The sequence below is a fragment of the Schistocerca americana genome, chromosome X (assembly GCF_021461395.2).
Source record: "Schistocerca americana isolate TAMUIC-IGC-003095 chromosome X, iqSchAmer2.1, whole genome shotgun sequence".
Taxonomy (NCBI): Eukaryota; Metazoa; Arthropoda; class Insecta; order Orthoptera; family Acrididae; genus Schistocerca; species Schistocerca americana.
In genome coordinates this window covers 264,909,137-264,932,531 of record NC_060130.1, presented here as the reverse complement: position 1 = coordinate 264,932,531, position 23,395 = coordinate 264,909,137, and the positions used below count along the sequence as shown (strand labels likewise).

Below are 23,395 nucleotides of genomic sequence, written 5' to 3'. Positions count from 1 at the left end.
TCGATGTGTCATTACAGCCGACATAAATGCCAAGTCCCCCCTGTGGTTCAGCGGCACACGAGACGACCGAGGAGAAAAGGCCGAGGAGACCATCATGGCGTTACAGTTAATGGTCGCCAGCAAGCAAGGAAACCCACCCACCTACGCAGGAGGTGGGGGTGAGGGCACGAACATTGATGTCACATTGGTCACGCCCAATCTCGCCACCAGAGTAACAAATTGGATGGTCTGGGATCAAGTAACAACCAGTGATCATAACTTTATTACATTCTCATTGGGAGACAAGGAGTGCCATTGGGACATGGGGTGGGAGACACAGTGAAACTACAACAGGGCTGACTGGAACCGCCTGTCAAGGGAGTGTGAAATACCGACATTGCCAGATGGTGACGAAAATATCGAAGGATACGCCAAAGAACTGGTGAAAGCAGTTGTTAGGGCGGTAAAAGCTGCCGTACCAACCAGGAGGAGAGCCGTAGTGGCCTCTCCATCGCCATGATCAACCGCACTTGGACAGATGCGCGAGTCCGTAAGGAGAGCAAGGAGGTACTACTAGCGGAGTGTCGTCTGGGAGGAAAAGCAACGCTGGTTGCAAAGATACAGAGAGGCGAAGGAGCACTTCCAACAGGAGCTTAAGGCAGTAAGGCTACAGAGCTGGGAGAAGTATGAACAAACACAATTAGCTACGGACCCATGGGGCGTACTGTACAAGTTAGTACGGGAAAAGATTAGGTCACCCATGGTGCTGTCCACCGTCAGGGATCAGGGTAGGATGACGGAAATCTGGCCGGAAACTGTTGAGGTCCTCCTCCGTGTCCTGCTGCCTGACGATGGCGAGAATGATGACTCTGAGGCACAACAACAGATTCGAAGACAATATCAAGAGGAATACCGGAACAACAACATGGTATATCCCTTCTCTGAAGAAGAAGTAGCCGCTCGGATAAATGCCCTTAAAAGAGGCAAGGCTCCTGGCCCAGACGGCATCACTGCAGAGGTGGTGCAATTCCTGGCTCCCCAGTTGGTAGCACCTCTCACAAAGTTATACAACGAGTGCTTGCGGCTCGGGAAATTCCCCCGAATATGGAAAAAGGCCACAGTAGTAATAATCAAGAAAAGCCCAGACAAAGATCCACAAGAAGCTAAGTCCTACAGGCCCATCTGTTTACTAGACACATTGGGGAAACTTTTTGAGAGGTTGCTAGCAGACACTGGCAGCACACCGAGTTTTGTGCGGGATGAGTGACAGACAATTCGGCTTCAGGGCCGGGAGATCGGCGTCTGACGCCATCGCCCTGGCTGCGGAGGTCTGTGCCTCTACCCCGCACAAATACGTGGTCGGCATCATGGTGGCGCCTTTGACAGCCTGTGGTGGCCTTTGCTCTTCTCCCGCTTGCGAGAGAAGGAGTGCCCGGGGTCGCTGTATGGCTGTCTCAGGAGCTATTGTGAGACCAGGGAGGTTTGGCTATCGTCCCCTAGCGGGAGAATGAGTAAAAAGATCACCAAGGGGTGTCCACAGGGATCTGTCCTGGGGCCACTCTTCTGGGATATTAACATGGAACCCCTCTTGGACAACCTACAGAACAGCGACGATGTGCTAGAGGGCATAGCCTACGCGGACGACCTCCTCCTGCTGGTTGGCGGCCGTAGCCGCGAAGACTTAGAGCCGAAAATTGAGAGTGCCATATCAATCCTGAGTACATGGTGCCACATGACCAAAATGAAGATCTCACCAACTAAGTCTACGTACTTACTCCTAAAAGGACAATTAGTCAGGAATCCGACTGTAAGAATAGATGGCTCACCAGTTCTTAGACACCATGAGGCGCGATACCTGGGCGTAGTCGTCGATGAGAGGCGGACTTATGCATCACATATTGACACCGTCACACAGAGATCGTTAGAAACACTAAACAATCTAATATCGATTGGTCACAAACGATTCCACCTGCCACCAGAATTAATCAAACTATACCACAACAGCATACTGACATCATTTGTAGGATATGGGTCAGGAGTCTGGGCCCACAGGCTCACGAGGGTTATGCCTGCCACGGCTGTGAGACGAGTGCAGCGGAACATGCTTCTCAGATCAGTAGGGGCATATAGAACAACACTGGGAGGAGCGCTAACAGTACTAATGGGGCTCTGTCCGCTTGATATAAAAATCAGAGAGCAAGCAACATGGTATTGGGTTAAAAAGAGAAACAGGGATAAAATAGTTGATCTAATGGGTATTCATGTGAGAAACAAAATGGAAATCAAACGCAGGGGGGAAGAACTCTGGCAAGAACAGTGGGACAATGAAGAAACCGGTCGCAGAACATACGAACTGCTGCCCAATATCAGGGAAAGACTGCAATTAAAACACTTTTCATCGTCACGAGGACTGCTGCACTTCCTCACACTCACAGGTCATGGACCATACCCGGCATACTTATGCCGGTTCGGGAAACGGGCTACACCAGCGTGTGACTGTGGGGCCACACCAGGCACCCCAGAACACGTGGTGTATGAGTGCCACCTCTTCGACGACGTAGCGGCGCAATTACGCCACCAGCTACCCAACAACGACGCGTATCATCTGCTCAGGCATGAGGACCATTTCTCAATCCTGAACAAATTAGCAAATGAGATCTCACTTAAAGTGATAAAGGAATATCTTAGGAACAACGACTAAGATGTCATCGCACCCAATCTGACTCCGCGCACCTGTCCTGTTTCCGCCGAGGCGTGGACTTGGCCAGCTCCTCTCGGCTGGAATCCGCCACGTCTAGGATTAGGAGGAGGGTGCGCCCAATTACCGATCTAGACACTCACCGATTTTGACACTAGGTTAAGTTAGGTTAGATGTAGGATAAGCTAGGATAACAACATTAGTAGAGTGCTGCAGCGATCAACAACTCCGGCCAGCCCGGTGCCAGGGGCACGTCCACCGGGATTAACTCGGTGAACAGGGCCACCATCACAGGTTTATTCAACGCTGGCACGTCTGTAACGCTGCAGGTAGAAGTTGATTAGCATAACTAGAATAAAATAACATAGAAAGACATAACAGTAGTGCCCATAGTGAGAGCAAAAGATAACTAACATAGAGTAAGCTGTAGTGTTAACACTTGAATTGTATCAACTAGGACCCACTAATTGCATAAGGTGGTGGGTTATTATGTATCATATATATTGAAGAATAAAGATTTTTTTTTTTACAACAGCTGTAGTGTGACTGCGTGATTAATTTCACAGCAAAATTAGTCACGTAGACTTCTGTTTCCGCAATGTTAATTCAAAAATGGTTCAAATGGCTCTGAGCACTTAACATCTGACGTCATCAGTCACCTAGACTTAGAACTACTTAAACCTAACTAACCTAAGCACACCACACACACCCATGCCCAAGGCAGGACTTCAACCTGCGACCGTAGCGGTCGCGCGGTTCCAGACTGCAGCGCCAAGAACCGCTCGGCCACTCCGGCCGGTAATGTTAATTTTCTTGGCTTTACAAGTCTGCAGCAACGATTATGTCGATGTTTAAACTTACACATACATGCCGCTTTTTTACGCAATGAAGGGAATGTAATCCACCCACAGAAGCTAAGTGGTAGACTTCAACTTACGTGCTTGTCTACGAATTAGTATTAATCGAAACGTGGTACATGACCTTTAGTAAAAAGCAAAATAAGTGATATCCATTGACATTCTGTGTTTTTATGGTTAACGTTTTATTAAAATGGTAACGAAACATAAATTTGTCAATTTAGATTATGTCCTAAAAAGGGAGTCGTTATAGGGCTGCAACAGTCGTAATAAACACCATGTTTCTTATTTAGCTGCCCCCCGTTCTTCGCATCAACGATATACACTACTGGCCATTAAAATTGCTACACCAAGAAGAAATGCAGATGATAAACGGGTATTCATTGGAAAAATATATTATACTAGAACTGATATGTGATTACATTTTCACGCAATTTGGGTGCATAGATCCTGAGAAATCAGTACCCAGAAAAACCACCTCTGGCCGGAATAAAGGCCTTGATATGCCTGGGCATTGAGTCAAACAGAGCTTGGAAGGCGTGTACATGTACAGCTGCTAATGCAGCTTCAACACGATACCACAGTTCATCAAGAGTAGTGACCGGCGTCTTGTGACGAGCCAGTTGCTCGGCCACCATTGACCAGATGTTTTCAGATGGTGAGAGATCTGGAGAATGTGCTGGCCAGGGCAGTAGTCGAACATTTTCTGTATCCAGAAAGGCCCGTACAGGACCTGCAACATGCGGTCGTGCATTATCCTGCTGAAATGTAGGGTTTCAAAGGGATAGAATGAAGGTTAGAGCCACGGGTCGTAACACATCTGAAATGTAACGTCCACTGTTCAAAGTGCTGTCAATGCGAACAAGAGGTGACCGAGAAGTGTAACCAATGGCACCCCATACCATCACGCCGGGTGATACGCCAGTATGGCGATGACGAATACACGCTTCCGATGTGCTTCTACCGGGATGTCGTCAAACACGGATGCGACCATCATGATGCTGTAAACAGAACCTGGATTCATCCGAAAAAATTGCGTTTTGCCATTCGTGCATCCAGGTTCGTCGTTGAGCACACCATCACAAGCGCTCCTGTCTGTGATGCAGCGTCAAGGGTAACCGCAGCCATGGTCTCCGACCTGATAGTCCATTCTGCTGCAAACGTCGAACTCTTCGTGCAGATGGTTCTTGTCTTGCGAACGTCCCCTTCTGTTGACTCAGGGATCGAGACGTGGCTGTACGATCCGTTACAGCCATGCGGATAAGATGCCTGTCATCTCGACTGATAGTGATACGAGGCTGTTGGGATCCAGCACGGCGTTCCGTATTACCCTCCTGAACCCACCGATTCCATATTCTGCTAACAGTCATTGGATCTCGACCAATGCGAGCAGCAATGTCGCGATACGATAAACCGCAATGGCGGTGGGCTACAATCCGACCTTTATCAAAGTCGGAAACGTGATGGTACTCATTTCTCCTCCTTACACGAGGCATCACAACAACGTTTCACCAGGTAATGCCGGTCAACCGCTGTTTGTGGATGAGAAATCGGTTTGAAACTTTCATCATGTCAGCACGTTGTAGATGTCGCCACCGACGCCAACCTTGTGTGAATGCTCTGAAAAGCTAATCATTTGCTTATCACAGCATCTTCTTCCTGTCGGTTAAATCTCGCGTCTTTAGCACGTACCTGTGGATAGCCGGTTTGCCAGGCAAAAGCCCCAGGTTCCATGCAAGTGTCACTCCCATCAAATGTTACAACTTCATGTTTGCTGGCGCGATTATAGCTCCATGTTCAACATTGTACGATGAACACTTGTGCATGGACCAGCATTGTGCTCTTTCGGTAGGGATTCAACAGATCATCAGCTATTCTACTTTACAGAGCAGACAAGCCTCCGAATCTCACGTTCTGTGAAGAGTCATCGAAGTCCAATCATTTAGCTCCTAGTGGTTGTTTCACTGACCTAACTCTTTCCGTAGATGCTCACGTCAGTAGCACGTGCACATTCGACCAGTTTCGCTGTTTTCGATATACTTGTTCACCGGCTCTAAGAAACTTCCCTAGGTCAAAGTCGCTTATCTCAATAGGTTTCTCGATTTGCAATCCATACCTTCGCTACCGTGATGCCCTGTCCGTGTCTGCTTCCTTTACATATCTTCTTTACCGCGTCACGTGCGCTCAACGCCGCCAGGCGGCATCCAACGACGAGGTGGGCAGTGGTCATAATGTTTTGGCTCGTCAGTGTGAATGGAAGGTCGCAACAGATAAACATTGAACAATATACGTGCATTATAATACTCTCATTCAAATTCTGAAGGTGGCAGGGGTAAAATACAGGGAGCGAAAGGCTATTTACAATTTGTACAGAAACCAGGTGGCAGTTATAAGAATCGAGCGGCATGAAAGGGAAGCAGTGGTTGGGAAGGGAGTGAGACAGGGCTGTATCCTATCCCCGACGTTATTCAATCTGTATATTGAGCAAGCAGTGAAGGAAACAAAAGAAAAATTCGGAGTAGGTATTAAAATCCATGGAGAAGAAATAAAAACTTTGAGGTTCCCCGACGACATTGTAATTCTGTCAGAGACAGCAAAGGACTTGGAAGAGCAGTTGAACGGAATGGATAGTGTCTTGAAAGGAGGATATAATATGAACATCAACAAAAGCAAAACGAGGATAATGGAATGTAGTCGAATTAAGTCGAGTGATGCTGAGGGAATTAGATTAGGAAATGAGACACTTAAAGTAGTAAAGGAGTTTTGCTATTTGGGGAGCAAAATAACTGATGATGGTCGAAGTAGAGAGGATATAAGATGTAGACTGGCAACGGCAAGGAAAACGTTTCTGAAGAAGAGAAATTTGTTAACTTCGAGTATAGATTTAAGTGTCAGGAAGTCATTTCTGAAAGTATTTGTATGGAGTGTAGCCATGTATGGAAGTGAAACATGGGCGATAAATAGTTTGGACAAGAAGAGAATAGAAGCTTTTGAAATGTGGTGCTACAGAAGAATGCTGAAGATTAGATGGGTAGAGCACATAACTAATGAGAAAGTATTGAATAGGATTGGGGAGAAGAGAAGTTTCGGTTGGTAGGACATGTTGTGAGGCATCAAGGGATCACCAATTTAGTATTGGAGGGCAGCATGGAGGGTAAAAATCGTAGAGGGAGACCAAGAGATGAATACACTAAGCAGATTCAGAAGGATGCAGGTTGCGTTAGTTACTGGGTGATGAAGAGGCTTGCACAGGATAGAGTAGCAACTGCATCAAACCAGCCTCAGGACTGAAGACCACAACAACAACAATGTACATTATAAATAATATATGTAATTTGTGCACGTTATGTATATAGGGTTTCCCGAAACTATTGGTTCAAATTAATACAAGAGGTAGAGAACATAGAAAGCATATATTTCGATAAGGAACATTTGGCCTCTGAAGTCGACTTGTAATGTCAGGGAAAATTCTGTTTATGGTTCTGACGTAAGCTGCTGTGTCGGCGTCGCTGACTGGGAGTGTACACAGACATTCAAAACTGCTCTGTGTACAGATGGTTGGCTCTGAGGTCTGTTTGGGAACACACCGATTCATTCGCAAGTATCACCAACTTGTGACAACAACGGTGGCTTCCTTGTAAACACACGGATTCAGTCGCAGCCATTACAGCTTTGTAACAGCCACAGCAAACATGGAGCGGTTTACATACGCTGAAATTGCTGACACGCATCTGGTACACGGGCCTGAGAACTAAAATGGACGAGATACAGTGAGAGAGTGTCGACAGCGCTTTCCCGAGCGACGGGTACCACAACACCAAACACACAGACGTCTGCAGCGCCTGTACGTGAAACAGGTACTTTTCGTGAAAGTATGTCTGATACAAATTGGGTTCGAACAGTGCGAACTCCCGAAACGAAATACAAGATTCTGCGACATGATGAAGACATTCCATCTACAAGTACACGACATATTGCACACATCCTTGGCGTCAGACATAGCCTTGTGTGGAACGTATTACATAATCAGCAGCTTCATCCTGCAGCACCAGCTGAAGATTTCTCCAACGCATGCAGTCCGCACAGTGATTTTTACAACAGACTGCTCTGTACCGCTTACTTCTGGACGAGGTTCTGTACACCGATGGTCCATTGTTTACTCGTGAAGGTTCTTTCTGTATCCATAATTCGCATGTTTTGGCACATCTACAGCGATTCGGTGTTAATATGCGGGCTGGTATTCTCGGTGATAGGTTGATTGGACCATACATAATACCATTCCGCCTCAAAGGATGGAGATATCACATCTTGCGCTCCAGTCCGGAACAACGCTGCTGCTACGATCGCAGGTTCGAATCCTGCTTCGGGCTGTATGTGTGTGATATCTTTAGGTTAGTTAGGTTTAAGTACTTCTAAGTCTAGGGGACTGATGACCTCGGATGTTAAGTCCCATAGTGCTCAGAGCAATTTCTTTTTCACATCTTCCTGAAACGTTTGTTGCCACAGCTACTGGAGGATGTACCTCTGAATGTTAGGTAATAGATATACTTGCGGCACTATGGGGCGCCAACCAGTTTTAGCATTGCTGTGAGGAATCGTCTGAGAGCCACATTCAGGAGTCGAGATGACCCTGTGGCCTCGTCTCCCATGTCACCTGATCTCACGTGTCTGGATTTCTTCCTCTGGGGGTATATGAAACAGCTGTTACATGAAACCGTTCTGGAAACACAAAAATACTTCGTAGCTAGAGTTAACGACGCTGCTGGTACCATTGTGGACATGTCAGAAATCTTTGAACGAACGCGAGAATCAATGGCTCGACGATGGACTGCGTGCATACCGGCCAATGGTCGTACATTCGAGCAGTTCCTGAGAGTGCCACTGCTGTAATTAGAATGCTAAACTACTTTCTGTGTAAATCGGTCCCTAGCATCAGAAATTGCCGCCAGGGACCATATAACAAATATATATGAGAAGACCGCGCGCAGTATAGCTGTTTGGGTGGGAGGGTCTTGATGCTGCGTTCATATTTGACCTAGGAACATGGAGTAAACAGTTTTCGGTTTAGCCCTGACCAGCGGCCATTTGTATAGTCATTCCAATATCTGTCTTACTGTAGCAATAGTACAGTATATTAAGCAACGGTTGGACGACGAACCGGACCTGGCGCCCAAATTGTGCGAATCGATTGATTCCGTTTGCAAAATATTTTAAGTGAGTTAAAATTTATGCTAACCTAATGGCACCATTTGTATGTGCAGCGTTCGAATTCTACGTGTAAAAAGTCGCCCTTAAATTACTCTGGACAGTTAGAAAATATCTTCCTTCATTTGGTTATAACATGCAAAAAATAAGTTTCTCTGGGAGTCCTTGAAGCACCACTTTTATATTTTAGACTCGTACGAATCGCTCCAAACGTCGCAGGAAGGTACATAAATGGATAAAGTCAAAACGCCTTTTTTCATCCAATAATTTTCATCTGTTGTCGAGATACGATGGTTTAAAGTCGAGCTTTATGTAGCACGTAAAATTCGTTCTTATGTGAACTGAATGCGCGCAAAAGGTATAAAGTGAGTCAGATAAACGAAAAATGCGTCCTTACGATAGAATTGAAAACTCGTTTTCGAAAATCTAGCTTCATTCGAATTTTACGTCTAAAGATCACGTTTTTTTATGAGTATTTTTACGTGCACCACGTCTATGTTTCAAACTTGTACGAATCGCTTCAAATTTTGTAAGAAGCTAGACAAATAAATGTAATTAATTGTCTTCCTGTTTTGTGAAAGCTTCATCCGTTGCCACGATATAGCGATCTGAAGCTGCACATTAAATGCACATAAAATCCCGTTTTACGGGAATCGCACTTACTGAGACGGTTTAAAGTGATACAGATGACGACAAAAAAATATTCTTACGGTAATTATAAGAAGCATTTGCAAAAATCTTTCATTGTTTGGGTTTTTTGCTTACGAAAAATCACGAGTTTGCGCATGAAACTGTGTTTGGTAGAAATGCGTTGCATTTTAAGCGTTGCATTAGGATATAATTTAAAAAACTTGTCATTAGAGTTGATTATCGTTTCGTTGTTTGTAAGTTAAAAATTTTAATTATCAGTGGCTTACAACTATCCAGAAACCTTTGGGTGTGCAAAGCAATGAACGTACCAAACCGGAATTATCTCTAGCCCTGTATAAAACGATACACTGTTTGATCAAGCATTTAAAGATTTATCGATGATCATGTAAAAAATTAAGTTAACCCGAAAACTGTTAAAAAAATAACTATACGAAAAAAGATCACCTAATTTGTTATCAATACAAAATGTTTTACCACGTTTTCCTCAGAAAATAGAATGCTGTCTTGTAGAAAATTTAATTTCGGACAAACATTTCGTGCCAAAATTATTCACGTCACTTTTTCTAGAGGCGGTTTCTTAATTTTTAATTTTTATTATTGCACACCTTAAATAAACAATGACAAGAATTTTAAGATAAGAGATGATAGCGAGCTGTATGCTTTTGAATGGTTTATTATGTTTAGCGGGGAATCGTTCAGCGTTCACGTAGTGCATGATTCATTACACAGCCACCTTCTTTCTTGTTCTGTTTCAGATGCAACGTTTCATTTACAAAATAATTCGGAAAATTTTCAAATATTTCGAAAAGATACTCTCTCTCGACTGATAGGTACATCAGGTTTAACCACAGATCGGTAGGGTTCCCAAAAGTTGGACATATTTTGATCCAGCAGTTATTTGGTCAACGGATTAAATTCTCAACTAATAAAACGGTCAAATGAATTGTCAGTTAGTCAAATTAACTAAATTGTCTTAGGATGCTTCTTCCTGCTGTTCGTCAGATCATTGGATGTCATAGAGCCAGCCCATCCTAGTGCATTGTTGCCGGCAATTCGTCATTCACTATAAAGATACTTTCACATAATATAACGACTGATTGTAACTTCGTCTATGTGTTACTTCTTACTGCTTCATCGCGTGGTTGATGGCATGGTTCTTGTGGGCTACTTTGCAACTACTTTTAAGAAGCACAATAATGAATATTCTCATGCAGCTGTTAAATTAAGCGAAAGCCTCTTGCATTTCAGAGGCCATTTGGCAAGTAACTGTTTTAACACTATATCGAAACGGAGAGATTCGCACGATTTCCTTTCTCGAAACGGATACTACACTTAAACGATGTAATCACGTCGTTATTTTTTTTTTTTTTAACAATCATTCTACATTTTTGTTCGCATCGTAAGTTTATTATTATCATAAGCTTCGCACAGTATTTAATATTTAGTTCGGTATCGTATTTATGATTGCTGTTATTTTGTACACAACTTTAATATTTATAGTTATTTTTCATATGTTTGTGTATACATTCTCACGCGTATATGAATAGAACGTCTGCAACTACAAAACATAAAAATTTTAAAATAAAGTAAACATAATTTTTAAAAAAAATTAAAAAACATAAAACGTAATACCAACAAAATAATAAAAATATAAAAACATTAAAAGTAAAAAGGTAAAAAAAACTTCCCGTGGGTATGTGACGTGACGTGGTGCTCAGGCTTGTGTGCTTCGAGGACACATTAGGTTATACTGGTCAGATTCAACCATACCAGCCAGATAACCGTAGAGCTGCCAGACTAACAATGCCCAACTCAATTAACATGATTCGATAGACAATGAAAAAACCTATTCCGGATCATTCGTCAACCGAGTAAACAAAAATCTACATCAATTGCCAAGCTATAGTGGCCTAATGTCAAAATTGTGATATAGCAGAAGTTGGGATCCAGAATGAAAAATGCTCCTATCGTAGTAAAAGAAAAGGCGAATACGTCCCGCACAGGGATAGAGACGCAAAGGAAAGGAACTAGCTTCTCGACTTATCTAGCAGCTTCAAAGACATTTAAATTAAAACCTGAACATGTTTGCGCCTTTTTACGAGGTAACCCTACTTCCCCAGCGTAGTGAGCTCCCTTAGCTACAAGGTGTTGGCACGCGTGCATCTCGCAATTTATAGGCTAAAGTTCCTGATCCCATGTCCAAATCCAGAAGATTCGCCAGCTATAGTAAACAATATATAATAACATATGGCTGAAGAGCATACATGTAATAGCTAAGAAAGCTTTTCGGTGGTTATAAAATTTCTGGGCGTGGTTTTGTTGCTCGGGGATACTACAAGAATTTTTCGGTTTCTTACTGGGGGAGGGTGGTTGATTTTTTCCCCCAAGGAGACCATTTCTTTCCCAAACTCACCCCCTTTTACAAGTATGGCGGAGGGGTGTAAGAACAAATAGATACAAATTAATGTGTTTGTAGACAGTCGGATGCATCTACAATAGGAAGTATACAAGAGTGGGGGTGAATCTGTAATAAGAAGTATCCCAGAGTGGGCACGCATGCATCCTAAACTTTAATGAAACATTGTGTCATGTTGCACGAAACGGTAAATGCCATGTGGGATGACATGATGCATATCTTATTTTATACGACATGACATCAAGTATCATATTACTTTGCTTGACACGACACATTATTATTAATGACATGGTACTAATAGAGACAAATGAAAAAGTTCGAATATTATTAAAACGTAAAACAAGCGCGAGTATTACTAACAAGTAAAAAATCGCGAGTATGTCCAGACGATTTCATTTAATTACCCCTGAAGCTGTCAGTTAAGTAGGAAAGCTAGTTCCCATCTTTTACATCCATAACACTGGCCGGGACATATTCGCCTTTCTTTGTGCAATGATAGGACCATTTTTCATTCTGGTAACTAAATATATTTGTTTTGAGGTTTTGTACGACCTTTATTAATTGGAACGGACAGTGTCGGTGCACCCTGTATGTTACAAATATATTTAATAAAGATTTAACTCAATGCAGATTTAATACAGGGCGCTATTAAAAGATTGTCGTTGGTATATAATATTGGTTTCCATAACAATCGACTGGTTAATTGATTCAATTCAGAATAATCGACTGAACTCAGACAGTGGTGCATTTGGTAGCTGAACCTCGATATTATTTAGAAGTATCTCCATCAGCATGTCATTCTCTCTCTAATGAAAAGATAGTGCACATTCAAATACTGGTCCTTGGGCTGAGAATAGACCAGTCACAGCTTAAATCTATCGTTAATCAAACAGTCAGTCTGTTCCTAGATTGAACACACTACAAAATGAATCTTTACTTAATAAGGAAATAAATGAATGGCCTGTATACAATGCACAAAAGAAAATAGTGTAGGTTGTATCCAGTGAAATAGAGATTGGGATGTTTAGGATTGATCACTAGCAGTAACAGCGAAAATCAATTCAAACAGGACTGAACATTTGTTCTATGCAAATAATTAGAGAAACATAATAATTTTACATAAAAGCCTAATGGTGACTGGTGCCTGCTTTGTATAGCCAAGTGAGTGCAAAAATTGTCTAAATACCTTGTCTGATGGACTTGTAAATCACTGGATGCCCGTAAAATGGGAATAATTTTATTCTAAGGGAAACACACACGCCCTTCACATCCATACTCACACCAAACAGAAGAAAGAAAATAAACTAGAAGAATTACCACATGTCCCACGAACAAATATAGTCAGCAGAGGTTTGCTTCATCGGCCTAACTCTTCAACGATTAACACCGAAATTTCGTACCGAAGAAGGAAGTGGACAGTACGACACGAAATGTTATTAAGATCGGAAATAGAGAGATACAGAAATACAGATAAACCAAACACAAATCGGCCCAAGCCTCACAAAGCTAAACCAAGAGTAAATATGAAAATTCTGAAAGTCGTTCATTCCGGTGAAAGAATTATCCACATAAGGAAATTGCCGCAAGGTAATGTCAAGAGGAAACAGACCCCGAGAACTCAAGGCTTTTTGAACCATATACTAGCACGTCGGATAGAACAAACAAAGGTACACGTACTAAGGGAGAGAAATTACAGAATAGAAATGAAACTGACGAGACAGACGACTTAAGAATATAAGAAACGCAACCACACAAACATCGCCATTGAGAAACACGAATGCTAACTGACAGCTAGCTCAGTTCATACACCACGCACCCATATTCCTAAGTTCCGGCTGAGCAAAGTAACTAACCATAAAATCGAACTATTACAGTAACTGCACCACTCCCTATACGGAATAAAATATTACACATCATTTTATGATCTGAAGTTGTAAACGAAGTAGATTAAGACTTTGGCTAGACTGACACATAAACTTAGTACCATATTCAACCACAGCAAACGCGGTCCGACAAGCGACCTCGCTCACCAAAATCCATGGAACGAGTGAAGAGCATACTAGCAAAATCGGGTTCCACACGGCTCAGAAGTGCTCAGAGAAAACCCTTTCCGCACCCTGCCAACTTAGACACAATAGCGCTTCGACCAGAACGAATCAAACCTCATTGCCTCGTTCTAAGCCTGTCCAAGAGTTGGCTAAACTGCCACAGGGCAAACGAGAATTTTTCCGGCTACCAAACATTATGAAAACCCACTAGAGAGACGTATTCACTTACTCTGTCATTCAAAGACGGGAGGAATGAGAAAGAATGATAGAAGAACAATATTAACAAATCATAATAAAGTGCGAGGCAGCTAGAAGGAACACAGATACTAAATTTATGCGTGTAAACCAGATACAGAACAAACATGTATTCAGAGAATATCAGAATTTGTGGCTGATGACATACTCAGCTGCTGGCTCTTTCTCCCGGTACTAAAGACGTGGAGAATGAAGCGAAATGTTTTGAAATATTGAGAGAGAGAGCGGTTAAAAAAGTGTCCTATATTCCTGCTGGAGAAACTAGAATAAAAATTCCTACAGCTATTTGTCCGGAAACTATTAAACTCAAAAACAAGTAATGTTTAGTAATCGGTGTTGTAGGCCGTCTTATTGTCGCAGTTTGTTGCCAGCTCTTCCTGCACCCCCTCCCTCCCTCCCTCCGTCTCCCCAAAACCAGCCGTTCGGTCTAGGGCGATTTGCCATGGTTCGCGCGGCTCTCCCAGTCGGAGGTTAGAGTCCTCCCTCGTGCGTGTGTATGCGTATTGTCCTCAGCGTAAGTTAGTTTAAGTTAGATCAAAAAGTATGAAAGCCTAGGGACAGATGACCTCAGCAGTTTGGTCCACTAGGGACTTACCACCTTCCTTTCCTTCCAACCCCCCGGATAACATGTTGTCATCCCCACGCTTTTAATGTAGCAAAAATGTTTACCATTTTAATAGCAACAACAATAAAATACATAAAAATTTTACGTAATAGTAGTAGGCAGTTCAGTGACAATAAAATATTTAAATTGTTTTACTATAACAACAATTTGTTTATTGTAGTGCACAACACGTAACATTAGCTTAAATTCCAAGAAATTACAGTTCAGAGAAATACGGCATTTCAAAAACATTTGACTGAAAATTTTAGAAGTGCATGCGACATGCAATTAATTCAAGAATAGCCATGGACACTGACAACTGCAACTTCGAAAGCGTCATAGTTTACATGAAATAAAATCGTGTTCTGTATTCACCATTATCAATATTTCATTTAGCGTTAGGATTGTAAATACAGGTCTGCAGACTTTGTCAGAGCGAGCGTTTAAATAAAGCGAATCCTATTTCTTTCTGTTGTTTGCTACTACGTTCAGGGGGTCAGCCTTTTCTGTTAGGAGAGGGTCTTTCCCTTTATGTCTCGGCTTACTCGACTCCCTGTGATTTGCCCCTTCAGTGGACTCGGAATACGTAGAGGATTTGTTGTTGACAGGAGCTACAGTCAGGCGGTGAAGATGCGCGTTCTCCGGCTCGGCAGCTGCACGGTCAGCGCAGCAGATGGCTAAGTGTAGGAGGCCCGGGTTCGGTTCCCGGCCGAATCGTAGATTTATCCGCTTAGGGGCTGGGTTTTGTGTTGGCTGATTGGGCGCGCCCCGAAAGACAGTTAAAAGGAATGCTCGTTCTCCTGGCTGTACGTTCTTTGCAGGCGATCAGTCTGCAAGCCCAAGGAAGTAGACCAGCCTTCCCACACCAAATGGAAAGTACCCCTGCGTTAAACGTAACTTGTAACTTCTAGAATTCCAGGCCATTCTCCTTTATTCTCCGAAAGTCAGCTGAGAAACTTGGAAATTTGTAGATTTAAAAATATAAACGCTTTCAGTAATTTTTTTATCCCTGTCGTAAAATGGATCGACTGCATAAATGAAGCGTACAACAGAAAAGTAGCTAGCGAAAGTTACGTATAGCGTGGCACACGAAACAATCCCAACACTTTATTTCTGTACAAAGTTATCTCTTTCAGTCGAAATGCATTAATGTAACGTACAACGTGTTAACAGTATACCTCAAGATTATGTTCTGCTTAAGACGTGTTCAGTATGACGACCATCACCTCTACCAACTTCTTCAACACAACCTCTTATGCTATGAATTACTCGCTGACACCTATCTTCTGTTATTTCGTTGCACGCCTCAGTTATCAGCACTCGCTATTCCATCACTGTATGAGGAAGCTTAGAGAAAATCTTTTCCTTTAGAAATCTCCAAAGAAAGAAAATCACATGGATTCAGATAGGAACTGTTCGGGGGCCAGTTTTGTCCACAAGCGAGACGATTAGGAAATCTGTCTGAAATGTCATTTACCTTAACAATGTTATGGAAGAAGTGGAAGACAGCATTAGCTGTGTGTGGTGTGGCTGCCTCCTGTGTAGAATTTCTAATTGAAATCCTTCTTCAAGCAGCTAAGAAACAAAACTATTACGCAACATATTTAGATAACGTTCACTGTTCACTGCGTCTTTAAAACAAAATGGCCCTGTTACCACCTCATGATTTGAGATAGTGCCTCATACAGTAATTCTTGGAGTGTGCTGCACCTTTTCATGAAGCTCGTTTGGATTCACGGAAGCCCAAAAGCGTACATTTTGTTTATTAACAATTGGCATCAAGGTGAAAATGCCCCTCAATTGAAAATCTAACATTGTTCAACAGTACACAATGATTCACAGCCCATTCGGCGAATGTTATTCTTCGACGTTTGTTGTCCGTCGTTGATTTACACAGCAACGTTATTTTGTACGGATACAACCATAATTAGTTCAAAATGTTAAAATGTGTGTGAATTCCCAAGGGACCAAACTGATGAGGTTATCGGTCCCTAGACTTACACACTGCTTAAACTAACTTATGCTAAGAACAGCACATACATCCATGCCCGAGGGAGGACTCGAACCACCGGCGGGAGGGGCAACGCAATCAGTGACATGATGCCTCAAACCGTGCGGCCACTCCGCGCAGTTCATCATTAGTAAATGCTTCGTAAAGTCTATATATTGTTTTAAATGAGGGCGACCACCGAGTTTTAAAATGTTGACGAAACTGTCTCTGTGAAAACATCACACTTCTCGTTTTGTTAAAAAGTAGCACACGTGGTTTCATTAAAAAATAGCACACGCGGTATTACACAGTCAGTCCCCTTTTATCAGTCATCTTGGAACGATAAACAAACAGTGCACTGGGAAGTAAAAGAAACTAATCTCCATGAGCTACTCTCTCTTCTTCCAATGTAACTTACAGTAATAACTGATAATATGAAAAAATTAATGCCAAAACATAAGTGCCGCCCGGAGTGGCAAGCGGTTCTAGGCGCTACAGTTTGGAACCGCGGCACCGCTACGGTCGCAGGTTCGAACCCTGCCTCGGGCATGGATGTGTGTGATGTCCTTAGGTTAGTTAGGTTTAACTAGTTCTAAGTTCTAGGGGACTAATGACCTCAGCAGTTGAGTCCCATAGTGCTCACAGCCATTTTTTTGTCCTTAGGTTAGTTAGGTTTAAGTAGTTCTAAATTCTAGGGGACTGATGACCTCAGAAATTAAGTCCTATAGTGCTCAGAGCCAAAACATACGTTTGATCATTTCGTGCGCCACTCTGTGCTACCGCAGGTTATCTACGATGAAATCTGAGGTCTGTGGCGTGCATGCACGAGCTGTGCAGAAGCGCTGCAAAGCAGGGTGCGAGACGAGGTAGGTTTCATTTTTGCGATATTGCAGTGCCTGTGTTATTCTGATGACGATGCACTGCGGTGACCACAGTCGTTACGAAACACACCAGATAAATTGGCAATTGCGAATAATGACTACCATCAGCTGTGGAATGGAATGACAGCAATGAAAATTTGTGCCGGACCTGGTCTCGAACCGAGATTTCCCGTTTATCGCGAAAAGAAGGAAATACGAGTTCGAATCCTGGTACGGCACGAATGTTCGTTGTCGTCATTCCATTCTACAGCTGATGGTAGTCATTATTCGCAATTGTGAATTTATCTGATGTGTTTCACTTTTGTGTGAGAACACCGCGGTGAGTGGAGCCCCGTTTGCAGTTTCAGAGGACGAGGGGGCGTCTCGACGCAAGCGGCCGCGACGCAACCGTACCATGTTCACTGCGGCGCAGTTGGCAGCCCTGGAGCGAGTGTTCGAGCGCACGCACTACCCGGACTCGTTCGCCCGGGAGCAGCTGGCGCGTCGCGTCAACCTCACCGAGGCGCGCGTGCAGGTGACCATTTCCACACACCTCTTTCACAAGTAGAAATAATAGTATTAGATTCTTGCAAAAGTTCTTAGCTCTTTCGCTGTGGTAAAAGTTATTGTTTTAGACGAATTATCCACTATTCACACCTCTCTTCCAGCGCCGGATAAGTGTCTCTCTTTAAAATATAAAAAACAGCTCGTTTTGTGTTGAACATTTTATTAACGCACTTTGAAAAGGATTTTGATATCGAAGAAGTTCCTTCATAGATTGTTGAATAGGTGTTAGATCGAAAAGTATGATCGCGAGAATATTGAAGATGTGAGGTCACCACTCAGTCGAGGTTATTGATAGCTCCTATCAGACCAATTGCGTGATTGGATTGAAGAGTTCCTAGATAGCAGAACGCAGCATGTCATTCTCAATGGAGAGAAGTCTTCCGAAATAAGAGTGATTTCAGGTGTGCCTCAGGGGAGTGTCGTAGGACCGTTGCTATTCACAATATACGTAAATGACCTTGTGGATGTCATCGGAAGTTCACTGAGGCTTTTTGCGGATGATGTTGTGGTGTATCGAGAGGTTGTAACAATGGAAAATTGTACTGAAATGCAGGAGGATCTGCAACGAATTGACGCATGGTGCAGGGAATGGCAATTGAATCTCAATGTAGACAAGTGTAATGTGCTGCGAATACATAGAAAGAAAGATCCCTTATCATTTAGCTACAATATAGCAGGTCAGCAACTGGAAGCAGTTAATTCCATAAATTATCTGGGAGTACGCATTAGGAGTGATTTAAAATGGAATGATCATATAAAGTTGATCGTCGGTAAAGCAGATGCCAGACTGAAATTCATTGGAAGAATCCTAAGGAAATGCAATCCGAAAACAAAGGAAGTAGGTTACAGTACGCTTGTTCGCCCACTGCTCGAATACTGCTCAGCAGTGTGGGATCCGTACCAGATAGGGTTGATAGAAGAGATAGAGAAGATCCAACGGAGAGCAGCGCTCTTCGTTACAGGATCATTTAGTAATCGCGAAAGCGTTACGGAGATGACAGATAAACTCCAGTGGAACACTCTGCAGGAGAGGCGCTCAGTAGCTCGGTACGAGCTTTTGTTGAAGTTTCGAGAAAATACCTTCACCGAGGAGTCAAGCAGTATATTGCTGCCTCCTACGTATATCTCGCGAAGAGACCATGAGGATAAAACCAGAGAGATTAGAGCCCACACAGAGGCATACCGACAATCCTTCTTTCCACGAACAATGGGAGACTGGAATAGAAGGGAGAACCGATAGAGGTACTCAAGGTACCCTCCGCCACACACCGTCAGGTGGCTTGCGGATTATGGATGTAGATGTAGATGTAGATATCATCGCATTAACAGCGTGTAGGCGTTCACTTTGTTGCAAGAGCAGCTGATGCCAACTTCTTGGTCATTTTACTTAGATGAATTACTACCACAAAGCGTCTAAACTATTAGCAACAGACGTCAACGTATATTGTTACATTTCTGGTCAGGGACTTGTAGCAAGGAGGCTGTTTACCGTCCCGTTGGGGATGAATTCATTAGAGACTGATCACAAGCTTCAGTTGGACAGGGATGGGGAAGCGATAAAAATGAAGTGGTACGGCACTATTGGCCTTTAGACCCCCTCTGAAGTTGTCTGTGCAAGTTGTTCCATTTGATCAGACTCCGGAGATGAAGACGTAATGAAATGATGAGGGCAGCCCATTTACCCGGTCCGCGAGCGAAGAAAATGTCGGTCCTGGCAGGGAATCGAACCAGACACCACGCGATCTGGGGGCAACGACACTGCTCACTTTTTTTTCTATTTCTTAGTCGTTTTTCTGCTACAGTACTGTGTTGTTCTTATCAGCATGACAATGCATCCCGCCATAAATCAGCATGCCTGAGAGAATGATTTGTGGACAAAGCATGTCTGAAATGGACTGGCCTACCAAAAGTTCCGACCGGAGCCCAATGGAACACCTTTAGGACGTGATAGAACGTCGACTTAGCTCCAGGTCTCAGCGTCCAGCATCACTACCTTCTCTGGTTTCATCTGTTGGGGAAGAATGGACTGCCACTTCTCCACAGACATTTAGACATCTCACTGCAAGTGTCTCCAGCAGAGTTCAAGCCATCATACAGGTGAAGGGTGGACACACCCCAAATTAATGTCCACTAATAGATGTCGGGATACTTTTGATGACATAAGATGTATTAAAGTGTTTGGGTGCTACAACTCAAAGCTCCACTGCCTTGTTGGCAGTTGCGAAACGCTCGTGTGAAAGCGGTCATCTAAAATATGACAGAATCTGTCCCTTTCCGTCATAAGTGGTACAAATATTTTACCTACTCTGATGCTTTCGTTTCACAACTGAATTTTTAAAAAAAATTATAGGTCGGGAGCATTCGTTGTTTTCCACTTGACACCATCTCCTCTTCAGGTTTACAAATAACATCAGACCTCCTTCAAATCCAGAAAATACATGTTTTATCTACAAGGGGCTGTCAAATGAAAACGAGACAAATGGAAAAAATATGTAAACTGTTTATTAATTGAAAAGTAATCGCTGTCACTGTTAATACATTTACTTTATTGTGAGACAAGGCTGACAATACCTTCATGAAAATATGTTTGCGGAACCATGATTGCACTCAGGCGAGCACCTCTCCGTGGCCGGCCGATTGGCCGAGCGGTTCTAGGCGCTGCAGTCTGGAACCGCGCGACCGCTACGGTCGCGGGTTCGAATCCTGCCTCGGGCATGGATGTGTGTGATGTCCTTAGGTTAGTTCGGTTTAACTAGTTCTAAGTTCTAGGGGACTGATGACCTCAGAAGTTAAGTCCCATAGTGCTCAGAGCCATTTGAACAATTTGAACCTCTCCGTGCTAAGCAAATCGACGGCAACGAACATCCTTCGTCAGACCTCCAAATATATGGATATCGCATAGGGAGAGATCAGGACTGTGTGTTTGGAGGACGTGTAAGGGGTTCCCAGCTGAACCTCTGCGGCGTAGTCGAAACAGCTTTGGCAAGAAGTGAGCCCGGCCACATTCTAGGTATTATTTATTAAGTTAGTACCAGGTTGTGTGAACGAATAACGGATAACAGTTGTTGCATCACGCGAAAAACAGTTGTGCCGAAGAATAAATTCGATTTAGAGGCGCGTCGGAGGCGGGGATGGGCTGATCCTACTAGCGAACGTCAAATGTATGTCTTCCACATTTCAGAAGGGTGTACATATAGCTCCTTGTCATTACTTATCTATTTACTGCACAAGAACTTGAAAGAGTCATCTTAGCTCTCGCCACATCTTGACAGCATAACTTGGTGTACTCTTTGATTTGGGTTACTTTACAGCTTCATCTACTGATTACTTTCAGGCACTGTTTCTTGATAATGATAATTTCGAAATGTTTCACTGATGTACATCACAACAATAAAAGGTAACAAACAGGGTAAATTGTTCCACCAGGCTAAGTCACAAACTGTATTGGCAAAACATGTATAAAAATAATTTACGACCAAAATTCCAACATATCATGGTTGTAGTCTCTTGAAAATTATAATAAAATAATAACACAATCAGTGCACAAGAAAAATACTCACTTTCATAAATCATATGTGATATTAAAGCAGTATACATGCAATTGCAATAACTGCAACAAACGTGCCCTAAAAAAACGATAATGCTTGGATACCAGCAAACAAATTAACATGCGAAAAAGCCACATGAAAAGAAGAACGATGGGCCTCATTATGCATCCATGCCGTGTTAGTTAATTTCCAGGAGGAAACTGGGCCTCTCTCGCCAACCTACATTGCCGGAAAAGAATTGTACACCCTTTTAGAGGTTTCCAATTCACTCAAGATTTATTGTTGCAACAGTGCATATGGAGTACATGAAACGATTACATTTACATGACAGGTATCGATCCATGCTGAAATACCCATATTAGTACGTGCTGTAAGCTCTAGGGCGACGAGGCAGGCTCTTATCCTGGCATCCAGTCAGTCGTGCAAATGGCGAAAGCTGTCCTGGGATACGTTATACCACGTCCCCTTGATCTGCTCACGTAGTTCTGCAAGAGTTGTTGGTTGACGAATCGCACGAATCACTTTTCATCCCATCATATCCCACACGTATTCGATTGGAGACAAGTCCGGAGATCGTGCTGGGGAGAAGCTGCAGAGCACGTTGAGTTTCACGGGCAGTGTGTGGGCGAGCATTATCCTGTTGGAACATCTCATCACCTTCTTGTTACAAGAACGCAAAACAACGGGTCTAACAACATTCCGCACGTACCGAGCGCTGGTTAGCGTCTCCTTCAGAAACAATAGTAAAGAGGAGTTAGCTTATTGCACCCAGACCGTGAGGTCTGAGTCTTGAACGATTGCACTTTAGGAGACAGCATTCACCAGTTCTATGTCGTACGAGCGAACGACCATCACTTGCATGCAGGCAGAACTTGCTTCCATCGCTGAAGACTACGGCGCGCCATTCCATCTTCCAAGCGATCCTCTGACGGCACTAGTCGAGCCATGCACGTCAGTGCTGTGGCGTGACTGGAAGACGGGCTACAGGTGTGTGTGCTCGTTGCCGCACTGCTAATAAACGCTTCGAAAAAGTTTTTGACGAACGTCTGTGTTACGTGTACATCCAGAACCTCGCCTATGGATGTGAGAATGTTCACGTGACCACTGATACCAGTGGTTTTGCCTGACGCAGTACGACGAACTTAGGTGGCATTTCTCCGAAATGACCATCCCGCCACTCGGAAGGCCACAGTGTGACCGCTTTCAGTTGGCTGTAGGTAGCACGAGTACGTCTCCATGGCATTGTTGCCTGTTTGCTTCACATATTTCCACTACACTGAGCCTTCTGACTGTGAACTTCTTCTTCTTCTTCTTCTTTCTCGGGCCTTTGTCCCGCTCCAACGCGGGGTCGGCTTTGTTATGACGGATTTGGCAGCGTTAATTGCAGAGGGTGGCCGGATGCCCTTCCTGCCGCCATCCCAAACCCCCTGGGACGGAAGTAATGTACCCGAGCTGTCTGCGTCTAGTGTAAGTCATGAAATAGTGCGAACGTTTTCAAATATCTTTAACTGGGGCGGAACTGGGGGACCAGCCCGGTATTCACCTAGCGGGATGTGGAAAACCGCCTAAAAACCACATCCAGGCTGGCCGGCATGGCCCTCGTCGTTAATCCGCCGGGCGGATTCGATCCGGGGCCGGAGCGCCTACCCGAGGCCAGGAAGCAGCGCGTTAGCGCTCTCGGCTACTCTGGCGGGTAGCTTTCTCACTGTGAACATAC

The 23,395-nt window shown here is 43.6% G+C and overlaps 1 protein-coding gene across 1 annotated transcript in view; it reads left to right on the top strand.

Moving 5' to 3' along the window:
* Positions 1 to 23,395, top strand: part of LOC124556672 (paired mesoderm homeobox protein 2-like) — a 526,161-nt gene that overhangs the window by 184,272 nt on the left and 318,494 nt on the right. The window contains exon 2 of the mRNA XM_047130638.1: positions 17,926 to 18,098. Coding sequence (XP_046986594.1) covers positions 17,926 to 18,098 — 173 coding nt within the window. The remainder of the gene's footprint in view (positions 1 to 17,925; positions 18,099 to 23,395) is intronic.